At 52.1% G+C, this 19787-nt stretch overlaps 1 protein-coding gene across 3 annotated transcripts in view; it reads right to left on the reverse strand.

Annotated features, from left to right (window-relative positions):
* Positions 1–19787, reverse strand: part of iqsec3a (IQ motif and Sec7 domain ArfGEF 3a) — a 738133-nt gene that overhangs the window by 138149 nt on the left and 580197 nt on the right. For all 3 annotated transcript variants that reach the window (XM_072485388.1, XM_072485387.1, XM_072485389.1), the window contains exons 6-7: positions 16103–16225; positions 3094–3260 (exon numbers count right to left, since the gene is read on the reverse strand). In XM_072485388.1, the coding sequence (XP_072341489.1) occupies positions 3094–3260; positions 16103–16225 (290 nt within the window). The remainder of the gene's footprint in view (positions 1–3093; positions 3261–16102; positions 16226–19787) is intronic.

The following is a 19787-nucleotide window of genomic DNA, read 5'->3' on the forward strand; positions in this document are numbered from 1 at the left end:
CTGGGACACAGCCCCCAGCAACTGGGACACCCCCCCACCCCCCCAGCGACTGGGACACCACTCCTAGCGACTGGGACCCCCTCCCCAGTGACTGAGACCTCCCCCAGTGACTGGGACCCCCCCCAACAACTGGGACACATTCCCCAGTGACTGGGACCCCCTCCCAACAACTGGGACACCCCCCCCCCAGCGACTGGGGACCTCCCCCCCCCCCCCCCCCCAGCGACTGGGCACCCCCCCCCCCCACAGCGAATGGGACACAGCCCCCAGCAACTGGGACACCCCCCCCCCCAGCGACTGGGACACCACTCCTAGCGACTGGGACCCCCTCCCCAGTGACTGAGACCTCCCCCAGTGACTGGGACACCACTCCTAGCGACTGGGACCCCCTCCCCAGTGACTGAGACCTCCCCCAGTGACTGGGACGCCCCCCAACAACTGGGACACAGCCCCAGTTACTGGGACCCCCCCCAACAACTGGGACACCCCCCCCAGAGACTGGGGACCTCCCCCCCCCCATCGACTGGGACACAGCCCCCAGCGGCTGGGACACAGGGCCCCCCCCCCCCCACAGTGACGGGGACCCCCCCCAGCGACTGGGACCCCCCCAGCGACTGGGACGCCCTCCCAGCGACAGGGACCCCCCCCTCAGCGACTGGGACCCCCCCCCCAGCGACTGGGACCACCCCCCAGTGACTGCGACCCCCCCCGGTGACTGGGACCCGCCCTCCCAGCGACTGGGACCCCCCCCCCCCAGTGACTGGGACACCTCTCCCCCCAGTGACTGGGACCCCCACCCAGCGACTGGGACACAGCCCCCAGCAACTGGGACCCCGACCGCCCCCCCCCCCCCACCGCCCCCACCCCCCCCCCCCCCCCCCAGCGACTGGGACCCTCCCAGCGACTGGGACATGATGAGGAGGCCCTCAGGCATGGCTGTCACTGACTGAGCCGTGCCTGGGTCACCAGCATTCATGATGCGGACGTCGTGCTCCCGGCTTTCCAATGCGGTCGCCACCCTGGCAGTGTTGGCCTTGCCGCTGCCATCACCTACGCCCATAGCCTATGGAACTCCTCCAATCGGCTATGGACTCGTTGGAGTGCCGCTGACACCCCCTCCTGAATCTCACGGCCCCTCCCTAGTGTCTGCATCAGCTCCGGGATGACCTTGTCCAGAAACCCGGCATTTGACTGGGACCCAGCTGAGTCCTAGGATCCGGCAGAGCTCTGACTGCTGAGTCCTTCGGATTTTCCTGCCTCCAGCCGATTAGGAATGTGTGGCACTCACCACATTGTGCCCCAGAAGAATGTCTACTGATGTGGAATAGTGGCATAGTGGTCTGCCAATCTGGAATTAAAAGTCTAATGATGACCATGAAACTATTGTTGATTGTTGTAAAAATCCATCGGGTTCACTAATCAGGGAAGGAAACCGTCCTTCCCCGGCCTGGCCTCCATGTGACTCCAGACCCACAGAAATGTGATTGACAAATGCTGGCCCAGAAACGCCCATTCCATGGACGAATAGAAAATAATGTCACCCACCGAGGTTTCATAGAATTTACAATGCAGAAGGAGGCCATTCGGCCCATCGAGCCTGCACTGGCTCTTGGAAAGAGCACCCTACCCAAGCCCACACCTCCAGCCTATCCCCATAACCCAATAACCCCACCCAACACTGAGGGCAATTTTGGACACTTAAGGGCAATTTATCATGGCCAATCCACCTAACCTGCACATCTTTGGACTGTGGGAGGAAACCGGAGCACCCGGAGGAAACCCACGCAGACACGGGGAGGATGTGCAGACTCCGCACAGACAGTGACCCAGCGGGGAATCGAACCTGGGACCCTGGAGCTGTGAAGCGATTGTGCTAACCGCCATGCTACCGTGCTGCCCTTAGAGATGTGTGTCTTGTGTTGGTGGAGGGTGAGGATAATTGCTATGATTCCTCGATGAAGCACTGCTCGGAGCTCTGCCCCGAGGCGTTCTCTTGGAAGGACATCCCAGATGGCCCAGCCCCACCCGATGGAGATCCAGAGAGAATGGACATGTGGTCAGTGAGAGGGAAGATCATTTTGTCTGACATGGAAAACTCACTGGGGACATGCCATGTGAGTGAAGGGGCAGGGATTCCTCACCTCTGCAGTGCAGGCCAACCTCACTGTGGGTGACTGCTCTCTCCTCGATTAACCCCGCGATCTCCAGGTCCTGTTTCTTATCGGTGGTGGCTAGCGAGACCAATGCCAGGCTACTGCTGTCACTGTACCCATGAGATCCGGTAGAGGTCATTGGTCTTCTCTGACATTAGGCAGCGGTCTTCCTAGTCACTGCCTTCCAGGTGACACTGGCAGCCCTCTGGCTGGTCCTCTGACCCCCTTGTGTTCGGAGGGAGTGGTTTACGCGCTGCTCCCCCTTATTAGCGGGGAGCTGGCAGGCGTGGTCCGGGTGTATCAGCTGGCAGTGGGCCATTTCCCCCATGAAGCCTGTGGGGCAAAATTAGCCCGGTCCCGTGTGAGGCCCGCCTCCCCGGCTCCAATCGGCCCGGTCCCTGACCAGGGCGGCCGTGGACCGAGTCCGCAGATGCCAAGCGAGCATCCCGATTGGCAATAGGTGGTTAGTACCACGCCGTCGGGAGCTGGTCAGGAGCGGGGTTCACTGGGCGGGCCTCTGTCAATGGGCCCCCAGCCATGCAGCGTACTCTGCGATCACGGCGATTCTCGGGTCCCGGAGAATCGCCGGACCGACGCCGGGCCCGATTTCGGCGTGAAATTGGATTCTCTGCCCCCGCACGAACGGGAGTTCGGCACGGGGCTGCGGAGAATCAAGCCCCTGGTGTGGCGGGACGCAGAAACCCGCCCCTTAACTCTGTTTCTCTCCACAGATACGGCTCGGTTGATCCATTGCTCGGTTGGTGGTGGCCACTGGTCAACAAGTCCTGGAGTGGGAGTTGAACCTGCTTCAGAAGCATGGGTACAATCAACTGAGCCACAACACCCTCCTCATTCATCCTGGTACAACCTGCCGAACAGTTTCTTTAGTGTCGGTGTAATGTTCCCGTTTCCTGGTGCAATGTTACATAGCTCCACTCACCTCGTAAGTTACGGATGAAATCTTCCAGCATCATTTTCCGATCGGGTTTAATGTTGGGGCTGTACATGTCTGTGTTCAGCAAGATGATTGCGAAGGCTAAGATGAAGATGGTGTCTGGATTGTGGAACTGCTGCACCATGTCTGGGTTGCACATACAATAACGCTGGCTGAAAGGAACAGACAGAATTGTTAATAACTGGAATCACACATTGATGAGTGATTTGCTGGATCAGTCTCTACCAATGGACCAACAACCTATAAAATCCAATACATTCTTTGACAGTATTTAGATAAGCAATCCTCCTGTGGGATTTGTTACATAAAAGTAATGAGCTGATTTTTTTGGTACTTGGTTTAATTGAATCGGTGGTAACTTGTCCAATGCGTCAATGAAGTTCCTGTTGCACAGATCATTAGAGGGTGGGAGATACGTCTGTGACTTTTCTGACACCCACCCAAGAATCCCTTCTCCCAGTGACACTATTAACATTCTAATGTAAATGTTCTTGTGCTCTTTACGCACTGAGCATCTTGAACAGATCAGTGAGGCTACATTTAACATCTCTTGGACAGAGTCACTTCTCAACAATGTGCGTTATTGAGCTTCTTACATTAGCCAAAGCGGAGCTGCACTGTTGTGGATTATAAGCTTAATGTTTGTCTGGGAAGTTGATTTTAAATCTTATTGCGGCCAAGGAAAGCATCATCCAACTTTTCCTGCAGCTCTGAACAATTCAGATTAGCAGCTGGCAGTTAAGACGTAGCACGGTGCAGCACGGTGACGCAGTGGGTGAGCCTCACGGCACCGAGGTCCCAGGTTCGATCCCGGCCCTGGGTCACTGTGGAGTTTGCATATTCTCCCCGTGTCTGCGTGGGTTTCGCCCCCACAACCCAAAGATGTGCAGGGTAGGTGGATTGGCCACGCTAAATTGCCCCTTAATTGGAAAAAATGAATTGGGTACTCTAAATTTAAAAGAAAAGACAGCAGCACAGTGGTTAGCACTGTTGTTTCACAGCGCCAGGGTCCCAGGTTCGATTCCCGGTTTGGGTCACTGTCTGTGGGGAGTCTGCACATCCTCCCCATGTGTGCGTGGGTTTCCTCCGGGTGCTCCGGTTTCCTCCCACAGTCCAAAGATGTGCAGGTTGGGTGGATTGGCCATGGGTTAATTGCGCCTTAGTGTCCAAACGATTAGGTCGGGTTACTGGGTTACGGGGATAGGGCGGAGATGTGGGCTTAAATAGGGAGCTCTTTCCAAGGGCCAGTGCATACACTCAATGGGGCGAATGGGCTCCTTCTGCACTGTAGATTCTATGGGCGAGATTTTCCGGTCGCACTCACAGGAGAGCAGAATGCAGCCGGAGATAGCCGGGAGGGGCTTCCATCGAGCCTCCAGACATGCTCTGTACCTCGAGGGATCCTCCAGAGTCCTGAGAAACATCAGAGTCGGAACTCAGCCCCAAATGAGTGGGACCGAATGACGCTCGCGAAAATAGGTTGTAAACCTACTAATGACCTACCTGTACGGGATCAACTGGCTTTCGTCGAACCTCCGGCCTCCCCAGGGAGGCTGCAGCCAGGCGCCGGTCAGTGCTGGCCCACACAAACGTGGACCTGGCAGAACGGCACCCGGGGGCGGGGAAGGGGGGGTTCCCCGGACCACCAGAGACCCCGGGGTGGTCAGGGTGAGTGCAGGGTGGCTCCATGGCCCTCCCCCTGGAACGTGGGCACCTTGGCACTGCCAATGTTCCCGATGGCACTGCCAAGCCATCAGGAGCACTGACGAGTGCCAGGGTGGCACTGCCAAGAGTCAGTGGACAAGGGGACCATGCCCATGAAATGAGGGTGGGGGGGGTTTGAAGAGTGGGGAAGTGCAGGGCAGTTAAGTAGGGACCTCTGGGAGGCTGGGGAGGTGATAGGTGAGAATCCTGTAAGGGGGCTTGGGGGACTCTGAAGAGGCGGAACTCCCAGGGACCCCATAGCAGGATATCCTCACTTGGGGGGGGTGGGGTAGTGCCCATGTGTGTGTGGGGTGACATTGCCCATGGGTGGGGAGTGTGGGGCCGCATAAGCTCACTTAGCGATCAGGGCACGCTTTCAAAATGGCCGCCCGATCTCTGAGTTCAGCTCCAAGTGCTAAAACAAACTCTGGTGTGGGCAAAACGCCAGGGCCCAAAATGGTGACTAAATGTTATTGAATAGCGGTGGGGAACTCGCCGACAGAGCCGGCAGGAAACTCCCTGAAAAACCCGCCACAAATTAACTGAGAAATGTTTTGGGAGAATTGGGCCCAATGATTCTATGAAAAAAAAACAACAGCTGCAGCTAGATTTAAAACATTTCCAAGATGGTGCTGGAGCTTGGTGACTCTCTGTGAGCTCCCCTACAGATCGTACTCCAAATCTTTATTAACCGTTATTACTGAATGCTCTATAATTATTCATGGTTATCGTATGTTCGATGGATTCACGGATGTGGCGATCTGCCAGGACTGTACGCAGAACAATACTTTTCACTGTACCTCGGTACGCGTGACAGTAAATAAACAAATAAATCAAAATCCACCCTTTTGGCTTCTTGACACAAAACTCAAAATTTAAAAGTCTTTACCGAGAGCCACTGGGGACAGTGGCCAGGTAAGCCTCTTTTTTAAAACTTTTTTTTAAATAGTGGCGAGTTTGCTCCGGCTCTTGGAAAGAGCACCCAACCCAAGGTCAACACCTCCACCCGATCCCCATAACCCAGTATTAAGGGCAGTTTTGGACACTAAGGGCAATTTAGCATGGCAAATCCACCTAACCCGCACATCTTTGGACTGTGGGAGGAAACCGGAGCACCCGGAGGAAACCCACGCACACACGGGGAGAACGTGCAGACTCCACACAGACAGTGATCCAAGCCGGAATCGAACCTGGGACCCTGGAGCTGTGAAGCAATTGTGCTAACCACAATGCTAACGTGCTGCCCCAAATGACCTTGGTGTCAGCTTGCAAAGAACCAGGGGCGAAATTCTCCTACCCGCCCCGCCACATTCCTGCCCCGACCGGCCGGCGGGAGTCTCCGTAACACCGGCCGGTCAATGGGGTTTCCCATTGTGGGGCAGCCCCACGCCGTCGGGAAACCCCCGGGCGCCGGCAGAACGGAGACTCCCGCCGGCGGAGAATGACGCCCCAGGTTTGAATTTTCTTTGTACAAAACACAAGTGCAGTAAGAATCAGTCAGAAGGAACATTAAACAGTGAAAGCTCAGAAAAGGCCTCTACAGGTAACCAGTCAGGCGGCCTGAAGAGAATTCGTTGTCACAGTCCTTCCCTGTGGACAAGGCTGTTTAGAGGGTGTGATGGGATAGACTCGACCCTCTGCTCACAAACCTCGTGGGTTCCTGTGGGTGGGGGGAGGGCATCAGGAAGACTGCACATTTCAATAGAAAGAAAGGGATGAAGCCACTCCGAGGTTGGATTAACTAGGGATAAGGAGCAGTAAGAGTTGAGGCAGATACTGACAGGGCAGTGGAGGCACAGGGATGAGGAATGGACAGGAAGGCAATGAAGCCATGTTGAAATGGCTCTGCCTGACCAATCAGATGGTTGCTGCCTTGTGTACCCTCACTACAGGGCCGTATGAACTGCCATGGACGTCCCATGTTTGTAAAGGTCACAGTGGACTTGCATTTCTTTGCATATCGTCAGCCACTAATTGGACAGCAAATGTGACTCTGGGCCAATTAACTCCATTCCCAATTAAAACTGCGAGGCAGTTGGAGCGGAGTGGGATTGGGACCCGGGGGCTGGAGTGGGATTGGGACCCGGGGGCTGGAGTGGGATTGGGGCCCGGGGGCTGGAGTGGGATTGGGGCCTGGGGGCTGGAGTGGGATTGGGACCCGGGGGCTGGAGTGGGATTGGGACCCGGGGGCTGGAGTGGGATTGGGACCCGGGGGCTGGAGTGGGATTGGGGCCCGGGGGCTGGAGTGGGATTGGGACCCGGGGGCTGGAGTGGGATTGGGACCCGGGGGCTGGAGTGGGATTGGGACCCGGGGGCTGGAGTGGGATTGGGGCCCGGGGGCTGGAGTGGGATTGGGACCCGGGGGCTGGGGTGGGATTGGGGCCCGGGGGCTGGAGTGGGATTGGGACCCGGGGGCTGGGGTGGGATTGGGACCCGGGGGCTGGAGTGGCAAACCTGCCAGGATGACAAGACGAAATTTAAATTCAGTATTTATATCAAAGCTGGTTGGAAAATGGTGGGATGAAGGCTGGGAAGGTGGCTGGATGGGATGGGGAAGGAAAGGAAGGGATGATTAAGGTACAGGAGAGGGGAGGAGAGAGAAGATGCAATAGAGCAAAGAGGCATGATAGGCAAGACAGCGAAGGTTCACTAGATTGGTTCCTGAGATCAGAGGGAAGGCTGAGGGAAAGCTGAGTAAATCGGGTCGTCTCCTCTGCAATTTAGAGGAATAGAGAGCCGATCTCATTCAAACTTTCAAGATTTTAACTGGGTCGATACGAAAGAGTTGTTTCCCGTGGCTGGGAAACGGAAACATGGCACAGAGCCTCGGGTGGGACGGTAGCACAAAGAACAAAGAAAAGAACAATGAAAAGTACAGCACAGGAACAGGCCCTTCGGCCCTCCAAGCCCGTGCCGACCCTGCTGCCCGTCTAAACTACAATCTTCTACACTTCCTGGGTCCATATCCCTCTATTCCCATCCTATTCATGTATTTGTCAAGATGCCCCTTAAATGTCCCTATCGTCCCTGCTTCCACCACCTCCTCCGGCAGCGAGTTCCAGGCACCCACTACCCTCTGTGTAAAAAACTTGCCTCGTACATCTACTCTAAACCTTGCTCCTCGCACCTGAAACATATGCCCCCTAGTAATTGACCCCTCTACTCTGGGATAAAGTCTATCCACTCTGTCTATGCCCCTCATAATTTTGTAGACCTCTGTCAGGTCGCCCCTCAACCTCCTTCGTTCCAGTGAGAACAAATTGAGTTTATTCAACCGCTCCTCATAGCTAATGCCCTCCATACCAGGCAACATCCTGGTAAATCTCTTCTGCACCCTCTCTAAAGCCTCCACATCCTTCTGGTAGTGTGGCGACCAGAATTGAACACTATACTCCAAGTGTGGCCTAACTAAGGTTCTTTCCAGCAGCAACATGACTTGCCAATTCTGGGGCGTCATTCTCCGACCCCCCCGCCGGGTCGGAGAATCGCCGGGGGCTGGCGTGAATCCCACCCCCGCCGGTTGCCGAAGTCTCCGACACCGGAGATTCGGCGGGGGCGGGAATCGGGCCGCGCCGGTTGGCTGGCCCCCCCACTCAATCCTCCGGCCCGGATGGGCTGAAGTCCCGCCGATAAATTGCCTGTCCCGCCGGCGTGGATTAAACCACCTTTTGAACGGCGGGACAAGGCGGCGTTGGCGGGCTCCGGGGTCCTGGGGGGGTAAGGGGCGATCTGGCCCCGGGGGTGCCCCCACGGTGGCCTGGCCCGCGATCGGGGCCCACCGATCCGCGGGCGGGCCTGTGCCGTGGGGGCACTCTTTCCCTTCCCCTCCGCCACGGTCTCCACCATGGCGGAGGCAGAAGAGACTCCCTCCACTGCGCATGCGTGGGAAACTGTCAGCGGCCGCTAACGCTCCCGCGCATGCGCCGCCCGGGGATGTCATTTCCGCGCCAGCTGGCGGGGCAACAAAGGCCGTTTCCGCTGGCTGGCGGGGTGGAAATTCCTCCGGCGCCGGCCTACCCCCTCAATGTTGGGGCTCGGCCCCCAAAGATGCGGCGCGATGCCCGTCTGATTGGCGCCGTTTTGGGCGCCAGTCGGCGGACATCGCGCCGTTTCGGGAGAATTTCGCCCCTTATACTCAATGCTCCAGCCAATGAAGGCAAGCATGCCGTATGCCTTCTTGACTACCTTCTCCACCTGTGTTGCCCCTTTCAGTGACCTGTGGACCTGTACACCTAGATCTCTCTGACTTTCAATACTTTTGAGGGTTCTACCATTCACTGTATATTCCCTACTTGCATTAGACCTTCCAAAATGCATTACCTCACATTTGTCTGGATTAAACTCCACCTGCCAACACTCCGCCCAAGTCTCCAAACAGTCTAAATCCTGCTGTATCCTCTGACAGTCCTCATCGCTATCCGCAATTCCACCAATCTTTGTGTCGTCTGGAAACTTACTAATCAGACCAGTTACATTTTCCTCCAAATCATTTATATATACTACAAACAGCAAAGGTCCCAGCACTGATCCCTGCGGAACACCACTAGTCACAGCCCTCCAATCAGAAAAGCACCCTTCCATTGCTACTCTCTGCCTTCTATAAGACCATAAGACATAGGAGCGGAAGTAAGGCCATTCGGCCCATCGAGTCCACTCCACCATTCAATCATGGCTGATTTCAACTCCATTTACCCGCTCTCTCTCCATAACCCTTAATTCCTCGAGAAATCAAGAATTTATCAACTTCTGTCTTAAAGACACTCAACGTCCCGGCCTCCACCGCCCTCTGTGGCAATGAATTCCACAGACCCACCACTCTCTGGCTGAAGAAATTTCTCCTCATCTCTGTTCTAATGTGACTCCCTTTTATTCTAAGGCTGTGCCCCCGGGTCCTAGTCTCCCCTGCTAATGGAAACAACTTCCCTACGTCCACCCTATCTAAGCCATTCATTATCTTGTAAGTTTCTATTAGATCTCCCCTTAACCTCCTAAACCCCAATGAATATAATCCCAGGATCCTCAGACGTTCATCGTATGTTATGCCTACCATTCCTGGGATCATCCGTGTGAATCTCCGCTGGACCCGCTCCAGTGCCAGTATGCCCTTCCTGAGGTGTGGGGCCCAAAATTGCTCACAGTATTCTAAATGGGGCCTAACTAATGCTTTATAACCTAGCCAGTTCTGTATCCACCTTGCCAGCTCACCCCTGATCCCGTGTGACTTCACCTTTTGTACCAGTCTGCCAGGATGTGGTCGATGTGGCCTGGCCCGCGATTGGGGCCCACCGATCGGCGGGCCGGCCTCTCTGTCTCCCGGCCTCCTTTCTTCCGCGCCAGCTCCAGCACTCCTGTGCCATGTTGGGTCGGGATCAGAGAATCCCGTCCCTCGGCTTTTTGGATCTCAATGTGACCCAGGCTATCTACACCCCCTTCTCCAGACTCAACATCCACCAATTCCTTCTCTTTGGTGAATACTGATGCAAAGTATTCATTTAGTACCTCGCCCATTTCCTCTGGCTCCACACATAGATTCCCTCCCCTGTCTTTCAGTGGGCCAACCCTTTCCCTGGCTACCCTCTTGCTTTTTATGTACGTGTAAAAAGCCATGGGATTTTCCTTAACCCTATTTGCCAATGACTTTTCGTGACCCCTTTTAGCCTTCCTGACTCCTTGCTTAAGTTCCTTGGTTAGCTGATTATTCACAGTGGTTAGCACAGTTGCTTCACAGCTCCAGGTTCCCAGGTTTGATTCTCAGCTTGGGTCACTATGCGGAGTCTGCACGTTCTTCCCGTGTCTGCGTGGGTTTCCTCCGGGTGCTCCAGTTTCAAAGAACAAAGAACAAAGAAAATTACAGCACAGGAACAGGCCCTTCGGCCCTCCCAGCCTGCGCCGATCCAGATCCTTTATCTAAACCTGTCGCCTATTTTCCAAGGATCTACTTCCCTCTGTTCCCCGCTCGTTCATATATATGTCTAGATGCATCTTGAATGATGCTATCGTGCCCGCCTCTACCACCTCCGCTGGCAAAGCGTTCCAGGCACCCACCACCCTCTGCGTAAAAAACTTTCCACGCACATCTCCCTTAAACTTTCCCCCTCTCACCTTGAAATCGTGACTCCTTGTCATTGACACCCCCACTCTTGGAAAAAGCTTGTTGCTATCCACCTTGTCCATACCTCTCATAATTTTGTAGACCTCAATCAGGTCCCCCCTCAACCTCCATCTTTCCAACGAAAACAATCCCAATCTACTCAACCTTTCTTCATAGCTAGCGCCCTCCATACCAGGAAACATCCTAGTGAACCTCCTCTGCACCCTCTCTAAAGCATCCACATCCTTCTGGTAATGTGGCGACCAGAACTGCACGCAGTATTCCAAATGTGGCCCAAAATGTGGTCCTATACAACTGTAATATGACCTGCCGACTCTTGTACTCAATACCCCTTCTGATGAAGGCAAGCATGCTGTATGCCTTCTTGACCACCCTAGCGACCTGCGTTGCCACCTTCAGGGTACAATGGACCTGAACTCCCAGATCTCTCTGTACATCAATTTTCCCCAGGACTCTTCCATTGACCGTATAGTCCGCTCTTGAATTAAGGGCGGGATTCTCCGACCCCCCGCCGGATCGGAGAATCGCCGGGGGCTGGCGTGAATCCCGCCCCCGCCGGTTGCCGAGTTCTCCGGCACCGGATATTCGGCGGGGGCGGGAATCGGGCCGCGCCGGTTGCCCCCCCCCCCCCTGCCGATTCTCCGGTGGACCGAGGTCCCGCTGCTAGAATGCCTGTCCCACCAGCGAGAATCAAAACACCTCTCTTACCGGCGGGACAAGGCGGCGCGGGCGGGCTGCAGGGTCCTGGGGGGGCGCGGGGCGATCTGGCCCCGGGGGGTGTCCCCACGGTGGCCTGGCTCGCGATCGGGGCCCACTGATCCGCGGGCGGGCCTGTGCCGTGGGGGCACTCTTTTCCTTCCGCCTTCACCATGGTCTCCACTATGGCAGAGGCGGAAGAGACCCCCTCCACTGCGCATGCGCCGCATGGCAAAGTCAGTTTTGCGCCAGCTGGCGGGGCACCAAATGCCTTTCCCGCCAGCTGGCGGGGCGGAAATCAGTTCGGCGCGGGCCTAGCCCCTCAAGGTTAGGGCTCGGCCCCTCAAGATGCGTAGGATTCTGCACCTTTGGGGCGGCGCGATGCCGGACTGATTCGCGCCGTTTTTGCCGCCGGTCGGCAGACATCGCGCCGATTGCGGAGAATCCCGCCCTAGATCTTCAAAAATGCATTACCTCGCATTTTCCTGGATTGAACTCCATCTGCCATTTCTCTGCCCAACTCTCCAACCTATCTATATTTTGCTGTATTCTCTGACAGTCCTCCTCGCTATCTGCTACTCCACCAATCTTAGCATCATCTGCAAACTTGCTAATCAGACCACCTATACCTTCGTCGAGATCATTTATGTATATCACAAACAACAGTGGTCTAAGCACGGATCCCTGTGGAACACCACTAGTCACCTTTCTCCATTTTGAGACACTCCCTTCCACCACTACTCTCTGTCTCCTGTTGCCCAGCCAGTTCTTTATCCATCTAGTACACCCTGAACCCCATACGACTTCACTTTTTCCATCAACCTGCCATGAGAAACCTTATCAAACGCCTTACTGAAGTCCATGTATATGACATCTACAGCCCTTCCCTCATCAATTAACTTTGTCACTTCCTCAAAGAATTCTATTAGGTTTGTAAGACATAACCTTCCCTGCACAAAACCATGCTGCCTCTCACTGATAAGTCTATTTTCTTCCAAATGTGAATAGATCCTATCCCTCAGTATCTTCTCCAACAGTTTGCCTCCCACTGACGTCAAGCTCACAGGTCTATAATTCCCTGGATTATCCCTGCTACCCTTCTTGAACAAAGGGACAACATTAGCAATTCTCCAGTCCGCTGGGACCTCACCTCTGCTCAAGGATGCTGCAAAGATATCTGTTAAGGCCCCAGCTATTTCGTCCCTCGCTTCCCTCAGTAACCTGGGATAGATCCCATCCAGACCTGGGGACTTGTCCACCTTAATGCCTTTTAGAATACCCAAAACTTCCCCCTTCCTTATGCCGACTTGACATCCATCCCTCGCCTCAATATCCGATATGTCCCTCTCCTTGGTGAATACCGATGCAAAGTACTCATTAAGAATCTCACCCATTTCCTCGGACTCCACGCATAAATTCCCTCTTTTGTCTTTGAGTGGGCCAATCCTATCTCTAGTTCCCCTGTCGCTCCTTATATACGAATAAAAGGCTTTGGGATTTTCCTTAACCCTGTTCGCCAAAGATATTTCATGACCCCTTTTAACCCTCTTTAATGCACGTTTGAGATTTGTCCTACTTTCCCGATATTCCTCCAAAGCTTCATCAGTTTTAAGTCGCCTAGATCTTACGTATGCTTCCTTTTTCACCTTAGCTAGTCTCACAATTCCACCCGTCATCCATGGTTCCCTAATCTTGCCATTTCTATCCCTCATTTTCACAGGGACATGTCTGTCCTGCACTCTAATCAACCTTTCCTTAAAAGACTCCCACATTTCAAATGTGGATTTACCCTTAAACAGCTGTTCCCAATCCACATTCCCTCGCTCCTGCCGAATTTTGTTATACTTGGCCTTCCCCAATTTAGCACTCTTCCTTTAGGACCACTCTCGTCTTTGTCCATGAGTATTCGAAAACTTACGGGATTGCGATTGCTATTCCCAAAGTAATCACCGACTGAAACTTCAACCACCTGGCCGGGATCATTCCCCAATACCAGGTCCAGTATGGCCCCTTCCCGAGTTGGACTATTTACATACTGCTCTAAAAAACTCTCCTGGATGCTCCTTACAAATTCTGCTCCATCTACGCCTCCAGCACTACATGAGTCCCATTCAATATTGGGGAAGTTAAAATCTCCCATCACGACCACCCTAGTGCTCCTACAATTTTCTATAATCTGTCTACATATTTGTACCTCTACTTCACGCTCGCTTTTGGGAGGCCTGTAGTAAAGTCCCAACAATGTTACTGCACCCTTCCTATTTCTTAGCTCTACCCATATTGCCTCAGTGTTCGAATCCTCCTTCCTGCCCTTCTTAATCACAGCTGTGATATCATCACTGACCACTAATGCAACTCCTCCCACAGTCCAAAGGTGTGCAGGTTAGGGGGATTGGCCGTGATAAATTTCCCTTAGTGTCCAAAAAGGTTAGGTGGGGTTACTGGGTTATGGGCTGGGGTGGAGGCATGGGCTTAAGTGGAGTGCTCTTTCCAAGAGCCGATGCAGACTCGATGGGCCAAATGGCCTCCTTCTGCACTGTAAATTCTATGATAAGGAGACATTCGTTTGTGACTGAGATGGGAAGCCGTTTCGTCACTCAGAAGGCTGAGAATCTTTGGAATTCTCGATCCCAGAAGGCTTTGGGTGCTCCGTCACAGAATATATTTATTTTGGGATAGACAGACTTTCAGTTGCTCAGGGTAACAGGGGTTTGGGGAAACATGTTCCCCACTGGGTAAATTTGAATAACAGCACAAGTATTCAAACAGAATGAAAAGGTAAAGACAATTAATTTAAATTCTCCTTTGATTTGTTGCTCACATAGTGTCCAGAAGGTTAATCTTTAAAGGCAGATTACTTCAGGTCAGCCCTGGAGCGTTGGCAACCCGATTCAATGAAGGATTAACGGTTACAACATTCCGTAATCATTTCCCCAGCTAATAAAACGCTTGGTGTTCAAAATTCCAAAAACAAAAATCTTTTTTTGATGGGCGCCAAGAGCAGCCTTGTGCCTTTAAAATAGTCAGCATCTAAATCGGGTCTGTGGAATCTGCACTGGCTGTCTTTCTGTCACAACGGTTTCCCTTGAACTGAAACCAATGTGAGAGTATCTGAGTGCTGCTCAGTGGTTTGTACATTGCTGCATCCTGTCCAGCACAGAGAGCTGCAGCCACCCGAAAAGCCACAATGCTGTTCCGCTGCAAAATGCAGACAAGGATTGTATCTGGATTTGCTCCACATGATGCTCAGTTTTCAGACACTCTGTGGATGCTTACCATTTCAAACACAGTGCAGTAAGTGGCCTGTCACTCCGAATACTTCCTACTCTGCAATTTTTTCTATCATTGCATAAATTCCACACCAAGATTGATAGATTCTTGGGCACGAAGGGAATCAGGGGACTATAGAGATAGGACGGGAATGGAAAGTTGTTGATGAAGTTCAGCTCTGATCCGAGGGAAGGGTGGAAGAGTTTCGACTGTGGAACCAGAGGACAGGATAACTGTGATTTCCTGTAAAAATCCATTCAGCTGACCAACAATGATCCCAGTAAACCTAACACTCAATTACACATTGAGACCTGCTTCCATATTTGCTGCAATAACTACAGTAATCCTTGAAGACAACTTAAAAAGAATGTAATTTTAAGCCCCTATTTATCTTCACTGATATAGTTGCAGTTTAAAAAAATAACTTATGCTCTAATTTGTACAATTCGTAAACAAAATACAAATTTAACAGAAAGCTCATGTTTTTCTCCTTGTGGACAATTGTGATTAATTGTGAATTGAAATGAGTCTGGTTAAGAATCTTCATTCAGTTGCCATTGTCAATCCCGTCATTTCAATTTATCAAACTGCTCTGTATGTCGTTATTATTTCGGCTCAAACTGAATTCCATACCTGAAATGGAACTGTTCATCCAAGTTGATAAGTGCTGAAATAAAAGTAGAAAATGCTGGCAAAACTCTGCGTTTTCTGTTTTATTTCAGATTTTGCTTTTACAGTACCAAATATTGAATTTCGCCCTGTGGATTTTCCGTTGTTTCTTTGGAAAGACAAAACAGATATCTTTAGGAAAAAGGGAACTGTCTTTTTGGACTTCAGTGCTGCCATTTGAATTATCTTGTCACTTGTTCCACCATTAGGATTGTTGTATTCTGCATATGACGCTGTATTGATGCAGCAATGTCTTTGGTTCATCATAGAATCTACAGTGCAGAAGGAGGCCATTCGGCCCGTCGAGTCTGCACCAGCCCTTGGAAAGAGCACCCTACTTACGTGACAGGTCGGCTCCAAATTCAAAGTCACTAACATCTGGTTAGAAAAGACATCGGGCAGACCAATCCAAAATATTTACAAATGACAGAATTGAACACTGAATATACCATTGCAGTTATTATAAAAGCTTCCAAGTCATTTCACATGATCATTCTTGATTTTATCAGCGATCACCCTTTGAAGGAGAATCATTCTCATTACCTAAAAGCTTCAATGAGTCGCTCAACCTTCTGTGCCTCTCCCTGGACTCGAATATGAGCCTGAAACTTCCGCAGGGCTTCATCCAATTCCATGTTGGAAAAATCCATCTCATCAACAACACAACTAGAACAAATCAGAAAAAAAACAAGTCAATTGATTCCTCCCTTTGGGGAGTGAATTTGTTTCAAATGGGTTTTGAATCCCATGGTGAATAAACATCAGTAAACAGCTTAAATATTCACACAACTTTTCAACTTCATCACAAAATAATAATTGCTCACCCATCAATTTCCATGCCATGAGCATCAATATAACCATGTTATTGCAGCCCTTAAATCAGATTGAGTTTGATAGATACCAGAGTCAAGTGAGACATCCCAGCACAAAGCCTCACTAAGGTGCAAATGATGGGAAATGTGTGCGATACCGTTTCCTGTATCTTCTATCCTATCAGGGTGCGATCATCCATGTTTGAACGGAATATTGTATACCTGGGCCGGGATTCTCTGAGCCACAATCGCACCCGGCGCGGGGGCAGAGAATGGGGCGGCGAACCCATGACGCCTTCCCGCGATTCTCCGGGGACCAGAGAATCGGCGCCAGTCACATGCGGTCGACACGGCGCCGGTCATGTGCCATTGAAAGAGGACGTGCAGGGCCCCGTATCGGCAGCAGGAGCTGCGTGGAGCACTCCGGGGCCTGCAAGCCCCCTTAAAAATGGAGAATCACCCCAGACTTTCCAGAAAAAAGTCCGGCGTGATTGGCACCCGTTTTCTCGCGGGTGTGGGGACAGAGCTCCGTTATTGGAGAATCCCGCCCCTGATGTTACTTCGAGTGAGAATTGACTAAAGTGACTGTGAATGGCAGAAAACGGACAAATAGTTTCTCCATCGAATATCCTGCTGTAGAAGACAAGAAAATGTCGACCAACTGACCCGTTGTCGGTAAATGCTTGCGTGGACACTGGGTTTCCTTGGTCACCTCTCCGAAGTGACCATTCTCCCAGCAGGATTCTGGACAGTGAGTTTGTGAAAGCTATTTGACAATCCGCAGCAAAGACCAATCCTGTTGTCACTCAACTTGCAGACAGATACACTTCCAGGTCAGTTGCTGGATGATAATCATGAGGAGAAAGCACATTGATTGTTTATTTCCACTTCATAACTCACTACTGTCGTTTCCTGACCTCTACCTGGCTGAAAACAGCTAACTTGCACCGAATCGGGCAATGACACGGCTTTGTGCATCTCAACTGCTTTGGCTACTGAGTAGCGAAGCTATTAGAAAACTTGCAACATGGGGCCGGATTCTCCGTCCGCGGGATCCTCCGTTTCACCGGCAGTGCACCCACGCCCGCGGATTTCCCGACGGCACAGGGATGCCCACAATGGGAAACCCCATTGGCCAGCTGCTGGGACGGAGAATCCCGCTGTTGGTGGGGGGGAAGGGGGGGAGGGGCACCTGAAAATGGGTGTGGCGGGATGGAGAATCCTGCCCAATCTTCAAAAGGAGCCCAGTAAGTGGTGTTAAATAAAACTGTTGCCATCTCAAAAAAATAAAAAGATGACTAATGGCATGAGAATTTCTTGCTGTCGGCATTGCTCTCTGAATAATATGAAATGCTTTCGGTAACTTACACAGTAATCCATCCTCAAGATTCAAATGATAAAAAGCAAGTCTTTGCATTGCATTTTTCCCTATTTGTACCTGTAACATTCCTATAATATAGTGCTTTGCAAAGATAACAGACATGTGTATACATCAAAGGCAGGGAAGTGTTTTCTGCTGAGAAAAAGACCAAGTGAGAGCACTTAACAGCCTTTGATGTGGTCCAAGAGCTGTCAATCGTAGTTAGATGTTATAAACATTATCGTTAGTTTCACAGCTGGTTACTTGAAATCCCTCAAGCATGAAGGGAAATTAGATCAAACAATCCAGACAGCTGGGTGTGTGTGGAAGCTGTCAATCACAGCCTAGTGAAATCAATTTCACAAAGATCTGAATAAAAGTCTTGCAGATCAAAGATCTGAGGTGGTTTAAACCCGGCTGATGTGGTTTCCTCTTCCTAGGTATTGGCAGGTGCTGCTTCCTCTGCCTGAGCCAGCAGGTGAGTTTTAAAGCAGTGATTTATTTTCATTGTCTCTCTCGGGACTGCTCTCTGGCTTCTGGGCAGGGTCTGTAATGGGGATTCTAGACAGGGGTCTCTGCAATGGGGATTCCAGGCAGGGGTCTCTGTAATGGGGATTGCAGGCAGGGGTCTCTGCAATGGGGATTGCAGGCAGGGGTCTCTGTAATGGGGATTCCAGGCAGGGGTCTCTATAATGGGGATTCCAGGCAGGGGTCTCTGTAATGGGGTTTCTAGGCAGGGGTCTCTGTAATGGGGATTCCAGGCAGGGGTCTCTGTAACGGGGATTCCAGGCAGGGGTCTCTGTAATGGGGATTGCAGGCAGGGGTCTCTGTAATGGGGATTGCAGGCAGGGGTCTCTGTAATGGGGATTCCATGCAGGGGTCTCTGTAATGGGGTTTCTAGGCAGGGGTCTCTGTAATGGGGATTCCAGGCAGTAGTCTCTGTAATAGGGGATTCCAGGCAGGGATCTCTGTGATGGGGAGATTTTTGGCGGGGTCTCTGTAATGGGGATTCCAGGCAGGGGTCTCTGTAATGGGGGATTCCAGGCAGGGGTCTCTAATGGGGATTGTAGGCAGGGGTATCTGTAATGGGGGATTCCAGGCAGGGGTCTCTGTAATGGGGAGATTTTTGGTGGGGTCTCTCTTATGGGAGGTCTCTGATGGCAGTGTTGGGGGGTTCTGTTGGGGGGAGGGGTTTGTGGGGGTCTGTTGGGGGTGGGGCGGTCAGGATTGGCACTGTGCAGGGGAAGGTGGCCCTCCGATGGACTTGAGGAGCAACTCCCTGAAAGAGTTACCTTCCTGGCCCATCGTGAGGTCCCCTGCACCAGGCCCATGCTGGGAAATAACGGAACCAATTGCCACCCACATGAATCCCAGCCCAGAGGACCGGAGAATCACGCAGGCTTGGAGAATCTGGTGCCCAGCCCGTTAATAGGATGTAAGTGGGTTAATTTGACCCAATTGTAGCCTCCCGCTGGTGTGGGGCTGAATCTTGATGCCAGCAGGGTACCTGAGCATTGGAACGTGATCTACATCCTGCGCAATCCCGTTATTTGGACGATGATGGATTCTCCACAACGGAAACTCTGTTACCAGCAGTGAGCGTCGGAGAATCGAGCCCGATGATAGCTACAATGGCTGGACCACAGCATTAGAATGGATGATGGTCATCTACCAGGTGCACTGGAGAGTTTGAAGGTGCTAATTAACCTAATGGGTGGCCAAAACTAAGATACTAAGATCCAATAAAACATCGGGTGGGACTTTCCAGCTTCCCATGTTTTCTGGCAGCAGGGATGGTCATTGGCCATCGTCAGGATCTCCCAATCCCGCCACCGACTGCAATGTTCTGTGTGGCTCATTTATCCTGCTGCCAATCCCGGGAAGGACTAGCAAACCTAACCCATCATTATATGCAGGATTGTCTTTGATAACTGGGAACAGTCTGCACATGCTCAAAGTCTCCATAGTGGGGCAGTTAGGAGCATGTACCTGCACCATTGCAGTAAGGAGCCTGTACCTACGGTAATATAACTGCACTATTGCAATAAGGAGCTTG

The sequence above is a fragment of the Scyliorhinus torazame genome, chromosome 19 (assembly GCF_047496885.1).
Source record: "Scyliorhinus torazame isolate Kashiwa2021f chromosome 19, sScyTor2.1, whole genome shotgun sequence".
NCBI classification, from domain to species: Eukaryota; Metazoa; Chordata; class Chondrichthyes; order Carcharhiniformes; family Scyliorhinidae; genus Scyliorhinus; species Scyliorhinus torazame.